Source organism: Cetorhinus maximus, chromosome 6 (genome assembly GCF_964194155.1).
Source record: "Cetorhinus maximus chromosome 6, sCetMax3.hap1.1, whole genome shotgun sequence".
Taxonomy (NCBI): domain Eukaryota; kingdom Metazoa; phylum Chordata; class Chondrichthyes; order Lamniformes; family Cetorhinidae; genus Cetorhinus; species Cetorhinus maximus.
The window spans coordinates 115,218,827-115,239,401 of record NC_135884.1 but is presented as its reverse complement, the minus strand read 5'-3'; the positions used below and the strand labels follow the sequence as shown (position 1 = coordinate 115,239,401).

The following is a 20,575-nucleotide window of genomic DNA, read 5'->3' as shown; positions in this document are numbered from 1 at the left end:
TTCTGCACTGAATCATGTGATTAATTAAAACGCTCATAATATTTAACCCTACTGCATAAAATCAACCTTTGCATTATGCTCCATAATCTTGAAAATTGCTACTTTCCTGGGTAATTCCAAATTTTACTGTAGTTATACTAGACGCTCTGACACTCACTCCAAACCAGCTGAATGATATCATTAGTGCATTAATGATACATTAGTACAGGCTCTGGCTACATTCTCTCACGCAGAAAGTTCCTAATTCTGGTCATAGGAACATGGGACTTAGGAGCAGGAATAGGCCACAATGGTCACATTGCATTTGTTGCTGCACAGCATTCAGATCATTCTCCACAAGGAAGGAGATAAAAATTGCAGGCAGGTCACATATGTTTTCATATATCCTTTGCAAAGAATTATAAATCAGCATTGACGGGGATCTTGTCACAAGTTGCCTGCTTAGTCTTCTGTAAATCTTGTGTGCTGTGTGTAAATGACTGAACAATAGGGCCAAAATGAACAATTTAATGAACTGGAAAGAATGAAAAGAGCAATCCTAGAGTAAAAAGCAGCCATTGTTGGTGAAGAAAATAAAAAAGTTGCCAGAAAGAAGTTACAATGTAGTAAAATCAGTTTGAGCTAGAGCTTGGGCACTTTTCTCTCCTTTCTATTTCCTTTCACTCTTTGAGTTCAGAGATCTTACTGTTCAATATGTACTATAACTGTGAGTTGGGATGTCTTGGGTGTAGGGGGTAGCATTCCTGCCTCTGATCCAGATGCTCCAAAGTTCGAATTTCACCGTAGGACTTGGTGGCCAAGGAAGGTATGTTCATAATATGGCCAAACAGGTTGAGTATCAACCTGAAAATCCTTCCAACACACACCAATGGCAGGCAGTAAAAGCGGGAGAGATTCCTGATCAACGATCTGATGGAAAGAAAGTTTCTACCATCACTGTCCATAGCTCCAGTCTACAATGTGCATGTAAAAATGCCTGTTGCCACAGCAACTCGGACAACCTGAGTGAACTGTAATACATCACCACACATTAACTGTGAGATATACTTCTGTCACCATACTGTCTTTCTACGTAATCCTTGAAAATTCTGCTGCCTCACTGGCTCACTCAATACATTCTATTTCTCACCTAGCCAGCAGCAAATCTAAAACTGGTAAAAGTAATAACTTTAGAGGATTTTTTTTTCTGTCTTATATTAATAGATGGCTGTGTGAATATAAAGGGATTGGGGGACTTTGTGGGCAAAGAAGACATTAAATGGCCATACTTGAGTGTGGAGAATAAGGATTAATTTATAGCGTTGGTGGCTAGTTCATACTGCATTTAATTATATCTATTAAAACTTATGTATGAAAATATGTCTGATATACTCTACAAGTTTCTTGCACATTTTGCATGGAAAAGTGTCCAGCATATTAATTTTGATCTAAAGCTTTGCAAGTTTTGTTAATTTCCAGTTGTTCTATGAAGACGCGATAGTTCAATTTACTATAACACTCTTAGATATTCTGTGAAGATGTGACAGTTCAATTTACTGTAACATTTTCAAAAAGTGGTTTGATGCTATATATGCCATTTCTCACCTCTCAGGAACCCTCATCTTAACCATATTTGAAAATATTTTAGAAATCTAATATTGAACTGATAGCATTTTTATATTGATTTTTCTGCTTCTAGCATCAGCAAGATATTTTTCAAATAACTATTTATTTTAAATCTAAATTGTTGTATGACACACCTTGGAAATTTTTATGAGGCATAACAAACCCATCGATACTGGAATGATTGAATTCAAGCTTGGTGAAAGAGTGAAAATCAAGAATTCCTATGGAACGTTTCTGTTAATTTCTGAACAATTTGAACTAGTCTTGTACAGTGGTGATTGCAGTATATTGTTTTAGAGCATGCCCAATTAACATTTGATGTAGTAATTATGCTGGAAATTGGTTCATGGTCAGCATGTTCCAAGTATCTGAAAACATGCTTAATTTTCACATTTTAATTTTAAAGTTTCACATTGAGAAAATGAATATTCCAATCCATTGTCACAGCCATTAGATTTGTGTTGTGCTGGCAAACCATAAAAAAGTTTTAATGAATTGTCAGAGTTCTTGTTTGCAGCCCACTACTAGATGATTTTCCTATCAAATCCATACCATCCTGCAATTGTTCTAAACAAGGCCAAGTCTTTTTCAAAGCAGACTGACTTTGATAGCATTCTTGTGAGAACAGCCTTATTTACAAAAGAAAACAAATGGTGTGGGTCTCCTGCTGCACGGTAAGAGTTACATTCAGAGTTGTTCCATTATTGTCACTTGGAAAAGTGGTCAAAATCTTCAACATTGAACCATTCCAGTATCAGCCCTGGGACAGGAGACTGAATTAATTACATGCCTTATTGTGGGTCAGCGATATTATGGTCTTTAATAATAAAAACAAAAAACTGTGGATGCTGGAAATCCAAAACAAAAACAGAAACAGAAATACCTGGAAAAACTCAGCAGGTCTGGCAGCATCGGCGGAGAAGAGTACAGTTGACGTTTCGAGTCCTCATGACCCTTCAACAGAACTAAGTAAAATTAGGAAAGGAGTGAAATATAAGCTGGTTTAAGGGAGGGGGCGGGGTGGGTTTTGTTGGGACAAGCAGCCAGTGATTGGAGGAGATAACCAAAAACTGTCACAGACAAAAGAACAAAGAGGTGTTGAAGGTCAATGTTATCTAAAGGAATGTGCTAATTAAGAGTATAAGACAGGACAGATAAGGTACAGATAGCTCTAGTGGGGGTGGGGGAATACTAAAAGGTAGAAATAAACAATGGTGGAAATACATTTAAAATTAGTGAAAATAGGTGGGAAAAGAAAAAATCTATATAAATTATTGGAAAAAACAAAAAGGAGGGGGAAGAAACAGGAAGGGGGTGGGGACTGTCCTGTCTTATATTCTTAATTGGCACATTCTTTTAGATGATATCACCACCTTCAACACCTCTTTGTTCTTTTGTCTGTGACAGCTTTGGTTATCTCCTCCTATCACTGGCTACTTGTCCCAACAACCACCCCCCCCTCCCAAACCAGCTTATATTTCATCCCTTTCCTAACTTTACTTAGTTCTGTTGAAGGGTCATGAGGACTCGAAACGTCAACTGTACTCTTCTCTGCCGATGCTCCCAGACCTGCTGAGATTTTCCAGGTATTTCTGTTTCTGTTTTTATATTATAGTCTTTCCCTTGCAAATTATAAGATCAACTTATATTAATATTCATAACCCCCACTGTGTATTCAATCATCCTTTCACAATTTCTATTTAAGTTTCAAAGTTAAATGTCTGAGGCCTTCCTATATCTTAGTTTGAATGTTCTGAGGAATAGATATCCAAAGCCATTAGCTCTTCATATGAGACAGGAAGAAGGCAGCATTAGAAGGAGAAGGAACAGTATCAAATTACTCCCCTTCAAGGGCAGGCCACCTGGAACTGATGTTAGGCATGATCAAAATCCTTCTACCTGCCTTCCCTTACCCCCCTTCCTTTCTTCGCCAGGATGGGCAATCTTCAATTACCAGTATGTTTTGTGCTGACAACTCGCTAATCAAATTTAAATAAGGCAAAGAACTGAGAAGAGGTTGGGCCTCGTGGTGACATCTTTGGGTCCAGTGCATGACATGAATTGTGACCCAGGAAGTAAGAAATTGTGATACTAGAAATATGTGCAATAATAAATAATTTATTATAGATAAAACAAATAATCCTCTTGTCCATTTGAAAAACTTCTTAAAACTTGCAAAGAAAATATTTTGGAGACCTGGTATTTTTTAAATAACATTTAATTTGAATTGGATGATATTTTAAATGTTGGAACAGTTGTCTTTTCATTAATTGGCAATGATATTTACAATATTGGAGCTGTAAATTTGGACTTTTTTCTTCCCTGCATTTTATTATTGTTGTCTGTTTATTCACCCATGATATTCGTTGCTGACCTCAAAGATAGCTGCCCATAAAGATATAATGATCTCTGTAGACTTTCTCTTTCCTGATGTTAATTTGATTCCGGTGTCAGCTCAAGGGAATCTCTAGCGTCCAGCAACAGTGATGTCATCAAGCAGGCTAAGCAGCCAATTACACAGAAGAATTCTCACGGACGGCAAACCATAAAGAAAGAAAACACTAATAATTCTGCACTGTTTAATCATTTTATAGACAGCAAAACAATGATGGGGAAATAGGATTAAGATGGAAGATAATATATCATAAATAAACAAAAAGCAACTAAAAATCTGGAAGTTTTGTCATTATGGAGAAATTAGACATTTCATCAATATACAATTAGTTTTTCCGGCACAGTGAGGCTTTTCAGCAGTAATTATGAACCTATTTCACTGTTTAAAAACCCAGTTACATTTCCTACATTAAGATGTAACTTTTTCAAAGCTTTACAGAGACTATTAGTATAAAAATGGAAGCTCACATAAATTCAAGTGATTTCAGAAAATTTTCATCTACAGGAATTTCAACAGGTGCACCCTGTGGAGGAGTAAGATATCACAAACAGCAATTTTTGCATTTCCATATTTAATTGCACATGTGCAGACGTTGGAAGGTGCTGTTAGTTTCAGTTGTAATGATAGCAAATGCTGACAATTTTTAGGTGAACAGATTGAATTTATTACAAATTCACTTATTTTCATGTACATAGTACATGGACATTGGTTTCCAATTGCTTCTTACCAACAGTAGCATTTTTTGATTTGTAAATGCTAATTAGAGGAGGACAAAGAATACTTGGGAACTACATACAAATAAGATTTAGAAATAAATCAGTCCATTTAAATTACTTACAGAGAACCATTATTCTACCATTATCTGACAGATCTACTCATTGTTCAACTTGATCTCTATTTTTAGTCACAATTAATGCTTCTCAAATAATCTTGGCAAATAGTAGGGTAATGGTGTGACAGCAGGCATCTGTTAAATCAGCTTTCATACCTATTCTGTGGAACTTTTAGTGTGCGGTTTGAGTGCATTCTCACACAAAACAGACTGGCAATACATAAAGATTAATCTGGAAAATTATCTGCATTTGGTATGGTAGATTCTGGACTGCAGTATTTCATATTTCCATTTTTCTCAGCTAGCTTGTTGAACAGGAGTGCCCTGTCTGTGCAGTAATGTGCACCACTTAACATCATTTACTATTTATATGCACTACTGCAATGTTCAGGCTGCATGAGGTTATTCAGCTGTAAATAATTTGTTTACAATTTTGTTTTATCTCCAGATATTTCTCAGTGCATTTTGTAAGTTCACAGGGCACATGATTTTGCTATATTCAATTTTTTTTTAATTATCAGAATAAATAACTGATACAAACAACCTTTTGCTTCAGAAACCATAAAATTATTGCTGAAAAGAGAGACATGCTGCTGAAGCTTTTCATTTTGCTCTCATCAGGGCAAATACAAGAATGACAAATTTCAAATGATCACAATTTATACTACAGGAGAAAAGGGTGCCACTTGGTTGGCATGTTGACTCTGGCCAAGACGTTGCCACAGAGAAAGCAACGGGGAACTATCGGCTCCTCAGACTCTCACATAATTCAAGAAAGCATGGCTTGAACATATTCATTTTTGTTTGCAGAGAATGGGTTACTATATGAATGTATGTCACTTCTAGCAGGTGTAAATGAGCCACATTATGAATTGGACTGATTGTCTTAAATTGGTTGTTAGTGTAGCTATTAGTGCACTCAGGATTGTTCAGCAATAGCTACCCAATCGTGTTACACTAACAGCCAGCAATCAATAAAACAAACATAATATTTCTATAGACATATTGGCCCAGACCTTGCAGTCCCAAAGGTGGACGCAACAGAACCACACTTCCGGGAACCCCTATTGCTTGAATCTGGAAGCTGCGTTTCATCTGAAAAGGGAACATACATTGATAGTCCTGCTGAAAACTTGGTCTGATTGCCTGATACTTACTCCAATATTTACACTTATTTATTTAGGGCTGCTCCTAATCGGCACTGCCCATCCCCCAACACTCCTAGCCCTGCTCACAAACTCCTCTTCCCCACCAGCCCCACACAGCACCCCTGGCTTTATTCACAACCCTCTCTCTCTGGCACCCCAGCCCTGCTCACAGCCCCCTCCACATGTTTCCCCCCCCCCACCCTGCTGGGCGGATTGGGGGTTGTGACCAGCGGCCTGGAGGTGGGAACAGAGCCGGTGCGGTCGGCATTTGGGGTGGGAGTGGAGCCAGGGTAAATGATGGGAGGGGTGACACTGAATTGAAAGTTGAATAAAGGAAACCTTGAATGCACTTAAAAACACCTATCATTGAACTGAAGGCAGGCCTCAAGGGCATGTCTTGTGACAAAGGGGGAATAGCTTCTGTTATGACCACAGCTAATGTTATTGCTGAGCAAGCCAGAACCCAGAGTGAAGTCTGTCTTGCTGATCATAAACCTCTTTTATTGTGAAAATGAGGAGGAAGAGCTACTGACCTCAAAAGCATAGAACTCCAATAACACCTTTAGAATTTTAAAAATGAAAAGATTTATTAAAAAAAAACTTAAGTACACAAGATAAAAGTTACAGTTAAAACTGTCTGACAGAACGACCACCACAAAACATGCTGGGTTAAAATTACACAATTAAACCACCTTTTTGGCAACAACCCCTTATAGATTTTTAACCATAGAAATCTAGTAAATATTATCGAAGTCAAGGAATTGTAGTCACTTTAATAAAGGTGTATCTCACAACTTCTCAGACACTTCACTCTGATGTGGAATTCCAAAGGGAGGTTCAAAAACAAACTGTTTCCTAAAACAAAGACTTTCAGGAGTTGCTGAGCACTGAGTTCCTTTCTTCAATTTAAACCTTTTTACAGCTTTTGAGCACCCCAGCATACAGAAGCTGTCTTCAGTGGGCATCCCCTTGCAGCAACTCTCCACAATTAAACAACCCTTTCCTTAAATATCTTTTTCCCCTTTCATCTGAGGTTCCATTGTCCTCAAACACTTCTTTGAAACTCAATTTCTCCAAACATAAAAATCGTTCATGTTTTCTATTTTGTCTCTACTTTCGGGTCATAAAATTGAATATACCTTCCCCTGTTTACTCATGGAACCCCTGTAAGATGCAAATGTTCCTGTCATCTCTGAACTCCCTTTTGAAATTCAACAGCTGAGAAACAATTTCCCCACTAATCTCACAATGTAAATTTCAGATCCAAATTAGCTGTAACTCAAACCCGCCAAAACCTTTCATTGCAAATACACAAACCTAACACCTTTAACCTTTCATCTCTTAGGCCTCACAGTCATCCTGTCTTTAGTAACTTTCCCCCATATAATTAACCCTGGACACACACACACCAACAGCTTTCTAAACAAACAACATAATCATAAAAATATACATGTCTCATCACACTTAACTGGAATTGCACCTTGTCACTAGGCTTCCCTACTCACCTTACTGACGGATCCACGCTGCAGACAGGAGAGCAAGTTTCCAATGCAGCCTATGAGAAAGAGAACATAATTTAAAAAGCAGCGAGTGGTGTACATCTCCACTTCAGCACTGGCAGCAAAATTCAGCCATTGGTTATACAATCTAAGACTTTCTACATCTGTCTCAACTTTATCTGCAACTATTTAAACACCATTCCTGAAGTATGTTTGTCACTTATTTTTCCTCCCTATTTGCAAAGCTTTACACCTAGTCTGCACTAAGCCTCATTTGCTCACACGCATATTTTGCCCAATTACTTCTACATTTCCTTGCTGTCTTGGTCAGATATTTAGTCATTTTTGAGAATCATGAAATTGTTCCTGAAACCATTTCTGGTTATTTTTCAATTAATTTGTGTCTGCTGTTTTCATTTCAGGGATTAATAATCGCAGTTTACAGCTGCTGTTTTTATTTTGCTTTCATTTCAGGGATTAAGTTTATTTATGACTGCTGCTTCAATTTAATCCTTTATTTTCTTCCCGCTGCTGTTGTGATATTGAATTTATGTTTGACAGTCATGACCCCACTCCTGACAAGACTTTGGATTTTCATTTGGTTTATTAAATAGTCTCTGGCAAATAATCATTAATAAATTTTGGACTAACCCTTTTTGTGTTACTGCAATTGTTTAGTTATTTAGTTAATATATTTTGGCCCAGTTGTGTTACATAATAAATGTTGGAAGAACCTGACTAGATTTATTACTTTTATTTGACAAAGTTTAATGAACTGCATTTCAAGTTCTTATTTTATTTCTGAATTTTAACCAAAGCTTGTTCAGTTTGCTTCTCCTATTGACAATGTTAAGGGGTATGGAATTAGGAGAAGGGTAGCTAATTGGTTTAAAAACTGGTTAGAAGGAAGGAACATTGTCCCAAAAAATTATTTTCTCACAGTTCTTTTATGGGACTGCTGATAGTTTCTCCATATATTCTTTTTGTTTACAGAATGCCTCATTCTGCACATGCAGCATTTGAGGTTGAAAATATTACCATTTCTAAAACTCAAAACATGATAAATTAGGCACCCTCATAATGTTATGATTCCAGCTGATGTTACTACTGGACAAGCTAGATTTCAGGGTGGAACCCAGCTTGATAGACCCTAGCTTTTATTTTTTGTTTAAATACGTGGAGAGTGGCTACTAAACAGAGTCACAGGAGTCAGCTGATGAACTTTTAAAAAAGAATAAAACAAGACAACAATTAAACAAGAAAAGATGAACTAGATTACAATACTCCTTCACCTGCAACTATATCTTTACAGATATAAACAGACTTGTAAGGATAACACAAGTTACAAAAGCTGTTTTGTACTCTAATGTTTACAGTAAGTACACAGTCCATGTAAACGAATAGGTGACCTGTGGTCAGGCACACCACACTCTGAAACTAAGCGACAGATGCCACCCAAACAGATGGTATGGATCTCTCCTCAACTCCCCACCCCCCCCCCACCTTCCCAGAAAGTTGTCACACTGTGAGCCAACCAGTCTCACTGAACTCTGCCTTTCACATGAGGGTTTCCAATCTCCACTCTTGAAGAACTCACTTTGGAATCTTCTCCCAAACAACGTTTTCTCTCAGATGCCTCCCACAATGGTCCACCACCAGGGTTTCGAACTCTCGTTCCAATGTTCCTCGCCCCTGGATCGCCACGTGCATTCAAGCTTACTTCCATGAACTCTCTCTCACCGATTCAGCCATGCCAACAGAACACCACAGCTTCACATGCCCATAGTAAAGAGTTACAGACCTTCAACTGTCTCCTTCTGGCTTCTCGCAGGCCATTTTTGCTTTAGGTCTGCTTCGTGCAGTTTTCTTTTCTTTAAGCTTGGAGCCTTCCTCTCTGCTCCTCATTCTTAACTTCACTGAACAAGACCTTTTCCTAGATCCTGTCCTTTCCCTTTGACTTAACTGTCCTCTTGGGACCTTTCCTGTTTCACTTCCCTGGATTTGGGACTTTCTTCTTTAGTTTCTGGAACCTGCTCCTTGCAGTTTCCTCTCCCGTGCCCTGCTTCTGCTGGCAGCTGGCTTCAATTTTTGATTTTGACTTGCTATCTCTCCCTCTGCTATTCTGCTTCCAACTGAACTCTGAACTGCTTTCAACTGAACTGAAACTAATTTTCTATCTCTGTGGGGCATCCTGTTGCCAGGCAACAGCATAGTTTTCTTTAAACTTTGTTTTAATTTCCCTAAACCGCTACCCCCCCCCCCGATAACACGGTAACATAGCTCTCCACTTCAAGGGTCATAAAATTAATTAGAATGCAGACACATAAACAAAGTCTTAGACCTGTTGTCTCCACTCTAAAATGAAACTAGATCCCAGGTTTCACCTTTTTAACGCACAAATAGAAAACAATATAAATTAAACTTAAAGATTAAACTTAAACTTATTCCTAACACCCCCAAATACATTTATAGCTTACTTAAATGATCTCTATTTCCTAACAATAACATATTTGCATATTACATAGAATAAAACGGTTTATTGTCCAGTTCACTGAGGAACTGCAAACACAATGTAGAAACATTTTGTCTTGAAAAAGCCCAAGCTATTACGTGTAACTACTTGGGTTGCACAATGAGGCCTATGGTGTAAATTATCCTCACAGAATTGAAGCCATACACAGCCTTATGCTTGTGTGTTGGTGGCAAGTAGAGTGTGATGTTCTTAACATTAATTAAAATCATTTAAAAATATTAACCTCCTTGAAGTGTTCAAGACTAATAAGACTAATACCTAGAAATTTGAATCTTGCATTGCGTACATAATAGAATACTCCTATAATAACCACTTCAATGCTTGATGTTTCTCACCCAGAAAGATCTTTTGTGCTACACTAAGGATATCTACAGTTTATTTACCCTTCATTTGCACTTTCTATGCTTTTTTACTTTCTTCTGTATTCAGCTTTAGTGGCTGTTAGAAAGTTAGTCGCAGCTGGGGTTCAAAGAAAGATTGCAGACAAATCTAACAAAACCTGAGGAAATGTGCAAAATACAAAATGGAGATGAGTGTAGAAAGGATGGATAAAGTTAAGCAATCACTGCAGGGAACAATATTTGAACCAATTGCAACTTTTTTCTTTTGGAAATAACGTTTTTGAGTATCAAAACAAAAAAATTAACCAATTCTAATGAAAAATTACAGCAAACACCAAAGAGCATTTTTTGAAAATGCTATAAAAATCAAAGCAACTTTTGAAAAGAACATACAATTATACAAAAATGTAGAGGAACTAATCACCTGGTCCATGGAACCTGTCTCATATCGCCATGGTGCAATTTATGTATACCTTGTCCCCCATTCCTTCTCCCACCTCCAATTAGCGACATGGTCTCCTGAAAGAGGTAAAATACGAAAGAAATTTAGGGGAAAAAAACTTCAAATTTCTCTCCAACCCCCAAAGACAACTGAACAACTTCTGATTGTGGCTTGATTCCTGCCAACAATATATTTGCACACATTTTGGCACAAAGTTCCATTGAAACATCTGGATTGTTTGTCAACTGCTTTACTCAGCAATTGCACATAACTGGATGCCATGTTTACAGTGGGATCTGCTTCTAAAGAAAGAACAACATTTATATAGTGCCTTCCATGATCTCAGGACATTCCAAAGTGCTTCACAGCCAATAAAACACTTTTGAAGTGCAGTCACTGTTGTAATGTAGGGAAACATGGCAGTCAATTTACATACAGTCCCACAAGCAACAAAGTGATAATGATCAGTTTATCTGTATTAGTTATGTTTGTTGAACAATAAATATTATTCAGGGGAGAAATCTTGTTTGAAATAATGGCATGTGATCGTTGACATCCACATGGGAGGGCAGCTGGGGATTTCAGTTTAACTTCTCTTCTGAGAGACGATACTTCTGGATTGTCAGCCTGGATTATGTTTTCATGTTACTGCAGTTGGACTTAAAACCTACAACCTTCTGACTGAGGCCAGTGTGCTACCACTGAGCATCCTCCATCTTCACTGAATACACTTGCTTGGGCTTCTTCCTCATTCTCACCACAGCAGCACTCAGAATCAAAACTTTACGTGTCGTTCAGCAATACAAGCTCAGGACTTCTTTATTAGCACACCTATCGGATTTAAACCTCATCTCTGCTGAGAGCTGCAACAGACAACTTGTGCTCAATAAAGTTGACTGTTTCAGAGTTGGCTGTTGATGCCTGTGTCAGGATCTTTGACTACAACAGATGCACCTACTATCACCATCAGAGGAATTAATTTACAATGCTGAAAACAGTTGTAGTGGATTTGATATTTAGAAACGGGTATCCCATGTGTACCTAATGATTATCAATTGTCTAATGGTTTTGTTCTTGTGATGCCAGGCTTCAGCCAGAACGATGCAGCCACTTTTCGGAAAGAATACCTATCCTCAATATATGTTTCTGCTTCTGTAGATTATGAGTAACACTACTATGAAACTATCAGTTTTTCCAATTCCTGATCACCAGAAGGTTTCTTGCCCCCCTGCCCCCCCCCCCCCCCCCCCCATCCAACATCATGCAAGAGTGATTTATAACAGTATGTTATTTTTTGGCTTTCTTCCTATCACAGAATTTTACATTGAAATCTACTTGAATGCAGCTTGCAAAAAAAAGACCAGTTCCATTAGGATTCAATAAGTTTTTGGGCTGGAAGCAAGATAGTCTTTCAGGAATTTTATTGCATGTTCAGTTGTTGACACTTTTTGTGTTACTGTTACTTGCCTTCTCTATACTTGATTAGGTGACAGTTTTTGAAGCAGTTGATCCAAGCTGTAGAAATCATTTAGCAAATTCATTTGTCTTTTTTCTAGCATGACATGATCATATAACCCAGGAAGGCTAATTGCTCTGGCATGCTGGAACAGCATGACTTCTAATTAATCAGCAGATTTAATTGGGCATGAGCCAATTAGTGTGGGAATTCAAATTCATGTTAATAATTTAAGAGTTTTAAATTCAGCAACAAGCTTTCAATGGGGTATTTTTCGCATGATTTTAAAACAATTTTAAGCAGCTTCACAGAGGAGTCAACTGTAGTTTTATCCACATTGCTTAGTTACATGTTGCCACAGTCACATGAAGATGCCAGTTGCCATTATTGTGCGAAGCTGTAGATAGAAATTTGTGTATTTGCTTAAGAACAAAAAAACTCAGACTCTTTCAGGCAGCAGTGAACAGAAATTACTTCATTTGAATTAAAAATATACCAAAAACGTAATAAATTGGAGCAAGGTGGGTTCTTGTTTCTTGGTGCAAGGCCAGAAAATTGCTTCAATTCCTTCAAAGTAAATCCATAAGTAAGCCAGAAAGCCAATAAATAAAAATTGTGAAAGTAAATTTTAAAAAGATATATACATTTTTGGAATATTCAGCCAATAATGAAAATAGTAAAAATATGGGGTTATTCAAAATACAACCAAAAGGCAAAAAGATTGTAGATTCTAGAGCTCTAAAAAAAAATGTTAGAAACAGTCAGCAGGTCAGTCGGCATCGGTGGAAGGAAATGGCAAGTTAATCTTTTAGTTATGGATACTTCCATCAGAACTGAACTATTATAGCTGAACAGATTTTTTTCCTAAAAGTATAAAATAAAGGCAAGAAATTGGATGGGGTGTAAAATGGGTTGTTGATACATTATCACCAGCTTTATGTTGCAGTGGAAGACAACTTTCACTCCAAAGTGTAATCCAATCTGAAGAAGAGTCCATATCTGAAATGTTAACTTGCCAGTTCCTTCGACTGATTAACCTGATGAGTGTTTTGAATGTTTTCTGTTCAAAATATAATTGGCGGCTAAAATAAAGGGATGGGTTAAATACCTTGTTTTCCTCTTTTATTCTCAAAATTAATCTTGTGCCTGGCTGCTAATAAGTTCCTCTTATGTAACTACTAATGCATTTAGTAGATTTAAAGATTTTATCAGTACTCGTGCATTACACGTGTGTAATGTACCATATAACATGTACATAATAGTGACACACATTGGTTGAATTATCTCATATCTTTTTGTTTCTTTTCAGTAAAATCAACTGTACTAAACTACCAGAGTCCTGCGACAGGTCTTTTCCCCACCAAAACAGTTGGTAATTGTAATAATGCCAAAGTTCGAGATTGCCTTTATTGTGCTGCTAGTGCTTGGGCTGTAGCACTCGCTTATAGGTAAGTACAACCCTGTGGCATCTGAATTTTACTACCAAGACATTTATGTATTTAATATGTTGTTAGAAATTTTGTGTCTGTGCAGAGCTTGGTAGTCCATAAACTGCAAATTGAAGTGCACAGGTTGTGCGCTCCTCTAAATTGATGTGACAATTTAATTACAATGCTGTAAATTTTAGAAGCATCTGTGCTTCACATAGATGCCATTTCTCCTATATTGGATGGATCTTGTTTTGGATGAAGTCTATTTCTAGCAGCACAACATTGGTGTGAACTCTGCACTGTTGAGTTGTGTGCTTCTCATGTGATGGTTTCTATGTAAACATAGATGTTTGCAGCACAGAAGGAGGCTATTTGACCCATCGCATATGTGCTAGCTCTTTGCTAGAGCATTCCAAATCCACTCTCCTGCACGTACAATGAACGCAAAGTTAGCACGCAAGTACAGCAGGCAATTAGGAAGGCAAATGGCATATTGGTCTTTATTGCAATGGGATTGGAGTACAAGAATAAGGAAATCTTGCTACAACTATACAGGGCATTGATGAGAACACACCTGGCATACTGTGCTCAGTTTAGGCTCCATATTAAAGGAAGGATATACTTGCATTTCTATACTGTTGTACTCTATACTCCTGTTTAAAACCTAAAATTCTATTGGACTTTTTTGTGACTTCATCTGCCTGTGCTCGTGCTTTCAAGAAGTTATGTATTTAAACCCCAGGTCTCTGTTCATCAATACCCTTCAGTGTCTTTCCATTATGCGTATACCCCCATTTCTCTTTTTCCCCCAAACTGAGATGTATTCAATTGTATCTCCCACTTGCTTGCCCATTCTTTAACTGTCTATGTCTTACCATTGTGACCTTGAGACTCATTACTTTTGACCTTTGATAATTCTTGCTATTGCATGATGTTGAAACAAAGATATGGAAAGAAAATATCAGTGGTAAAAACTCAGTCGCTGATCAGCTCTAAAGTCATAGTGCAGATAAGCACACCATATTGGGAAACAACAACCAATGGAAGCTTCAGATCACAAATTAAATGGATCATTTACTTGGTCACCTAATGTGCAAAGAATTAAAAAAAAATACATACTTGACTGGAGAAGCTAAATGGCATGGCCTGTCCACAATCAAGCCCCTTGTCCTGGTAACCAGAATTACTGCTCATCCATAACGCTGAACAGAAGATTGCAGAAAATCAGAAAAGCTGGCAGTATAGTTTACTAGCACCCAACTACATGAAAAAACTTTGGAAAAACATCCCTCCCAACAATGACCAACTGCCACCTTCATCTCTCCCACCGCACTGAACATAGATTGACATTCCTCCTTCCACCACACTTACTAGAGATTGTGGACAGTCACAAGTGACCCAGCCTCCCCAGCTATAGGAAATCTTTTGAATTGAATCCTCCTCCCCCTTTACTGAAGAGTTATCATAAATTCTTGAACCCTACTTTGGAAAAGAACATGGCAGAACCCTCGCGACTGACCACAAGTTTTCAGCATCTCCCCATTCTCAATGAGCTGAAAATAGGTCACCCAAGCCCCAAAATCAATCAGGAATCCTCCACCAACTCGCCGCACAGATACTCCTTCGGTAATTCCACCCCACTGAATAGCTGTACAGTCATCAACTCCCATTCATCAAACAGAAACAAGTAGAAATCCAGCAGACTGAAAATGCTATAAAGAAACAAAAACATACAAAGAAAGTAATGAGAGGTACAAAAGGGAAGATGGAAAAAATGAAGGGATATCAAAACTGATTGTGTCCAGTGTGGGGAAATGCGAATTAATTCACTTTGTAGGTTCTCACCATTAGGAAAACAAACAACGGACGAGCAAAGGGATTTGAGTATTTATGTACACAGATCACTAAATACTAGTGCATAAGTATGCACAAGTACATAAAGTTATCTAAATAGGCTAATGGAATGTTGGCCTTTATCTCAAAGACTTTGAAATATAAACATGAGGAAGTGGTTTTGGATGAGCACAATGTCTTACAAAATATTTAATCGGTTTTAGAGGATCAACACTGCAGATTCACCAGAATGTTACCAGGGTTTAAAGGATTAAATTATTAGGGCAGTTTGAGTAAACCTGTTTTATATTCCTGTGAGTTTAGATGATGTAGGATGATCTAATTGAGATCTTTAAAATAATAAAGATATTCAGTAAGATTTTCAAGAAAGCTATTTCCTCTTATGGGGGAGGACTGAACAAGAGGGCAAATATTAAAATTAGAGCCATTTAGGATTGAAATCAAGAAGCAGATTTTCACAATAGGGCATTGGAAATCTTGAATTCTGTTTTCCAAAAGGCTGTGGATGTTGGATCAATTGAATTTTTCAAGACTGAGATCAATAAATTTGTGGGTAAAGGTATCAAGGGGTATGGATCAAAGGCAGATAAATGGAGTTGTGGTGCAGATCAGTCATGGTCTGATTAAATGAGGGAATAGACTTGACAAATTCATAACTCTACTCCAGTTCATTTGTTCTTTGCATCTTTGCTGCAAAGATATAGATGTCTTTGGAGAGAAAATTCCTTCAGTATAGCCTTCCTTTGTTCCAGAAATCGCTCTAAAGACTCAAAAATATGATCTCTTCCCTCAGGCACAGCCATGAAAACACATGTTGAACTTCCTAATCTTCCTCCCCTTAGCCTGTACACATGTGACACAGTAAGCAACCTAGTAAATACCACTCTTAAGACCTTGGCCCAAATCTTCCATTCTCTGGATTGTCAGAGCTGAGACGTGCATTGGGAATTGAGTGTCAGGACCCTGTGGAAGTCCTGACAGTAGACATACGTGGAATTTGCCCGGGAGTTTAAACTTCCAATGGACGGATTGCCTGCTGCCAAAGACACTCCGTGAATATCTCCGATGCTGAGCACAGGGTGGAGGCTTAGATCAGATGTGCAGGACGTAGCTGCATACCTACCCAGGAAATGTTGGACAGTTTGATGCCTGGTTCAACAGCTGTATAAATCTATTCAGCATCACAACCGTGTCCCCTAATCACTCTCCCCAACTATACCTCCCCGACCACCCATCTGCCCGCCCAACCGCCTGACTGCCCGCCCAACCCGACCAAGCTACCCCTCCCACCCCTCAACTACATCCTCGACCAGATCCACCTACCACCCCAACCTGACTACCCCCCGACCAGACCCAACTACCCCCCAACCAGAGATGACAACCCCCTACCCATCTTACCTACCTGCCCACTGCACCGAGCCTACCCACCTCACCCCACCTACCCACCCCACCCAACCTATGCATTTATTCATTCGCCCTCTCACCCATTCACGCATCCATACTCATTCATTATAAGACTTGAGACCTTTAAAAACTTAACTGAGTATGGCAGCTACTGTCGTAAAAGGGGGTGTGTTCTTTCCTCTCCCTGACTTTCATATTGCTGGGCATCTGGAGATGCTGTGGAAGAAATGGTTAGTATTGTTGAGTCGGAAAAAGCTTCACAGGTTGTGCCCCTAGCCAAGCTGTTTCAGTCAGCTACAACATTGGCATCTACCCAACAATACCCAGCCAGTGACGCCCACATCCCATAAATGAATTTTTTAAAATTGCTGCTGATGAAAGATCTAGGCCCTTTCAATCCAGTGTGTAACTCTTGAAAGTCAAAGGACTTTAAATGCACTTCTATCTATGTCATTCATTCCTGTGTGCCTGCTGTCCCTTATTTTCAAGAACTTTTCCATACTTTGTTTTATATCCTTTACCCTTGCATCAGTGAGACAACATAGTCCACGTTATTACTGTAAATGAGGCTGGTTGGAGCCTTGAGTATAGAATCCCCCACTACTACCACTCTCCTAATTTTGTAGTCTGGAGTATGCTCAACTCTTGAGTAGTTCAATCATTTCCTTTAGGGAAGGAAATCTGCTCCCCTTTATCTGGTCTGGTCTATTTGTGACTGCAAACAACCACAACAGCGTGGTTGATTCTGAACTGCCCTCAGTTGTATCAAACTGCTACAGAAAAATTGAATAAAAATAAAACCTGAAGGACCAGCCGGCATTAATCTAGGCACTGGATTTGGTTACGACAAGGCATTTACTGCCCAGACAATCCTCCTCACTAACATCTGAGGACTTGTGTCAAAGTTGGGAGCACTGTCTCATGGGCTAGTTAAGTAACAACGGCAACAACTTATATTTATGTCATGTGTTTAACATAATAAAACCCCCCAAGGTGCTTCATAGGATCACTGTAAAAGAAAGTATGACACCAAACCACAGAGGGAGATATTAGTTCAGATAACCAAAAGCTTGGTCAAATAAGTAGGTTTTAAAGAGTGTCTTAAAGGAGGAAAGCAGGATAGAGAGGCAGATATGTATAGAGAGGGAATTCCAGAGTTTAGGACAGAGGCAACTGAAATGCAGCCACCACTGGTGTCATGAAACTAACATTTTTTTCATAATATTTTTCTGGTTATTGTGAAATAGATTCATGGGGGTAAGTATAGTTGGGTCTGTGTGTGATTTAATTACATTTTTGTAGTCAAGTAGACTGTAAGCTTTAAATCATCAAAAGAAACTAGCTGCTTGACATGTGAATGAGTAAACATGGATGCTAGCTTAGCATGTAAGGTGTGAAGGGAATTTGCATTTTTAGATAAATGAAGGGATATTTGGAATTCAAAGGGATCTTAGTCTGTTTACAACTAGCCAGATAAGCAAGGCTAAGGAATGTGTTTATTTTTCCCTAAAGGTTACAGGCAATATATATTGGCAACATTAATTTTTTATATTATGAGGAAGATACAGTTTCAAAGACATATGGAACAATAGAATTTACATATTAAAAAGAGAGAAACAAATATAAAGAAGAATGAAAGGTTATGTGTCAGGAGGCCATATAAGATCTAACAGGAGTGTGTGAAATAGCCTTACTGAAGCCTCCAGCATTTGTGCATAAATCTGCTATCTAACAAAACTGAATCTGGGGAAAAGCCATTTGGAATTCCACTGTCCAGGGTATTGTATTAACTTGCTGAGTTTGTTTTAAATCTAAAATCTATTGTGGACCGTTGCCTTAAAGGGAGTGTAACTGGGAGTCAGGTTGATTAGGAATTTTAGGAGTTATTGTAGTAGTAATTGTAGTCTCACGTATGTGCTTGACATCTTTTATTTTGTTAATAAATATTTTAATTTAATTTTTTAAATCTCTAAAGGTCTTGGCAGACTTATTACTTCTGAATTCAGTGCATACATCTCGTAATAAATACAAATTACAAAACCATTGTGATAGCATGACCAAGTTTCCCTTGTGGATTTGGTCCATCATCTGCCATGTCATAACACTGGTGGAGCAATTAAAATTGCAGAAGCTCAAGAGGCCAGAATTAGATGAGCACAGATGCCTTACAGGGTTGTGGGGCTAGAGGAGATTACAGACACAGGGAGAGGCAAGGTCATAGGGGGATTTGTAAACAAAGATGGAAATTTTAAAATGAAGATGTTGCTTGAATGGAAGTCAATGCAAGTTAGTGAGCACAGAGGTGATAGGTGAATAGGACTTGGCATGAGTTAAGGCATGAGCAACAGAGTTTTGGTAACCTGAAATTTGAAGAGGATAGAATGTGGGAGACCACATAGGAGTGTGGTAGAATAGTCAGCTCTAGAGGTAAGAGAGGCATGAATGAGAATTTTAGCAGCAGATGAGTGGAGATGGACAAAGCCAGCTGATGTTACTGAGATGAAAATAGGCAGCCTTAATGATGATGTGAACATGTGGTCGGGTGGTCTTAGTGACGATGTGAATATGCAATTGGAAACACATCTCGGGGGTCTAAACACATCAAGGGATCCCAGTGGAGGAAATTTTTGCTCATCCAGTTCTGGATGTCAGATAAGCAGCCTGATAATTTGTCAACAGTGGAGGAGTTGAGAGAGATGGTGGTGAGGTAGAACTGGATGTCATCAACATACATGTGAAAACTCACGCCGTGGTTTTAGATGATGTGGTCAGGGGCTGTATATCGATGAGAAATAGGAGGAGCCAAGGATTGATTCTTGGGGGATGCCAGAGGTAACAGTGTAGGAGCAGGAAGAGAACCTATTGCAAGTGATACTGTGACTACGATTAGAGAGATAAGAATGGAATCAAGTGTAGAGTAGTCCCATCCAGCTGGATGACAGTGGAGAACCATTAGAAGAAGCTGGTATGGTCGACCATGTCAAAGGCTACAGACAGTTTGAGAAGGAAGAGGAAGGGTAGTTTACATTTGTCACAGTGACATACAATGTCATGTGTGACTTTGATAATTGGTGTTTAGATACTGTAGTAGAGACGGAAACATGATTGGAGGGATTCAAACATGGAGTCCAGGAATTTGTACATGGATTTGGGAGGCGACACCTGCAAGGCCTCCGGAGAGAAATGGGAGGTCGGAATTGGTCGTTTGCAAGGTTCTTTTATATGTTCATACTCTCAGAATCATACCTATCGGCCAATGTCCCAGACTCCTCCATTACCAACCCTGGGATATCCTGGTCCACTGAAGAACAGAAGTACGAGAAGTGGTGGCATAGTGGTATTCAGTCAGGAGGGTGTAGCCCTGGGAGCCTTCAACATTGAATCTGGACTCCACTAAGTCTCATTGCATTAGATAAATTATAGGCAAGGAACCTCTGCCTGATTACCACGTACTGCCCTCCTTTTGCCAAGCATCAGTACTCTTTCATGTTAACATCACTTGGGAGAAACACTGAGGACATCAAGGACTTTGAAGCGTCCCACCTAGAGTACATTCTATTTCCATCACCAAAAATAGCTCAGCTCACTGACTGAGCTGGCCGAATCCTGAAGGACACAGCTGCTAGACTGGGCCTG

General features: G+C 38.7%; 1 protein-coding gene and 1 long non-coding RNA gene across 4 annotated transcripts in view; one reads left to right on the top strand and one right to left on the bottom strand.

Annotated features, from left to right (window-relative positions):
* phkb (phosphorylase kinase, beta) overlaps positions 1-20,575 on the top strand; it is a 270,585-nt gene that overhangs the window by 21,475 nt on the left and 228,535 nt on the right. For all 3 annotated transcript variants that reach the window (XM_078544342.1, XM_078544340.1, XM_078544341.1), the window contains one exon: positions 13,561-13,699. In XM_078544342.1, coding sequence (XP_078400468.1) covers positions 13,561-13,699 — 139 coding nt within the window. The remainder of the gene's footprint in view (positions 1-13,560; positions 13,700-20,575) is intronic.
* Positions 4,684-7,591, bottom strand: LOC144681375 (uncharacterized). The gene is made up of 3 exons (XR_013576774.1): positions 7,486-7,591; positions 6,341-6,475; positions 4,684-5,927 (listed from the first exon to the last, which is right to left on the bottom strand). It is a non-coding gene; the product is annotated as an uncharacterized LOC144681375 (long non-coding RNA).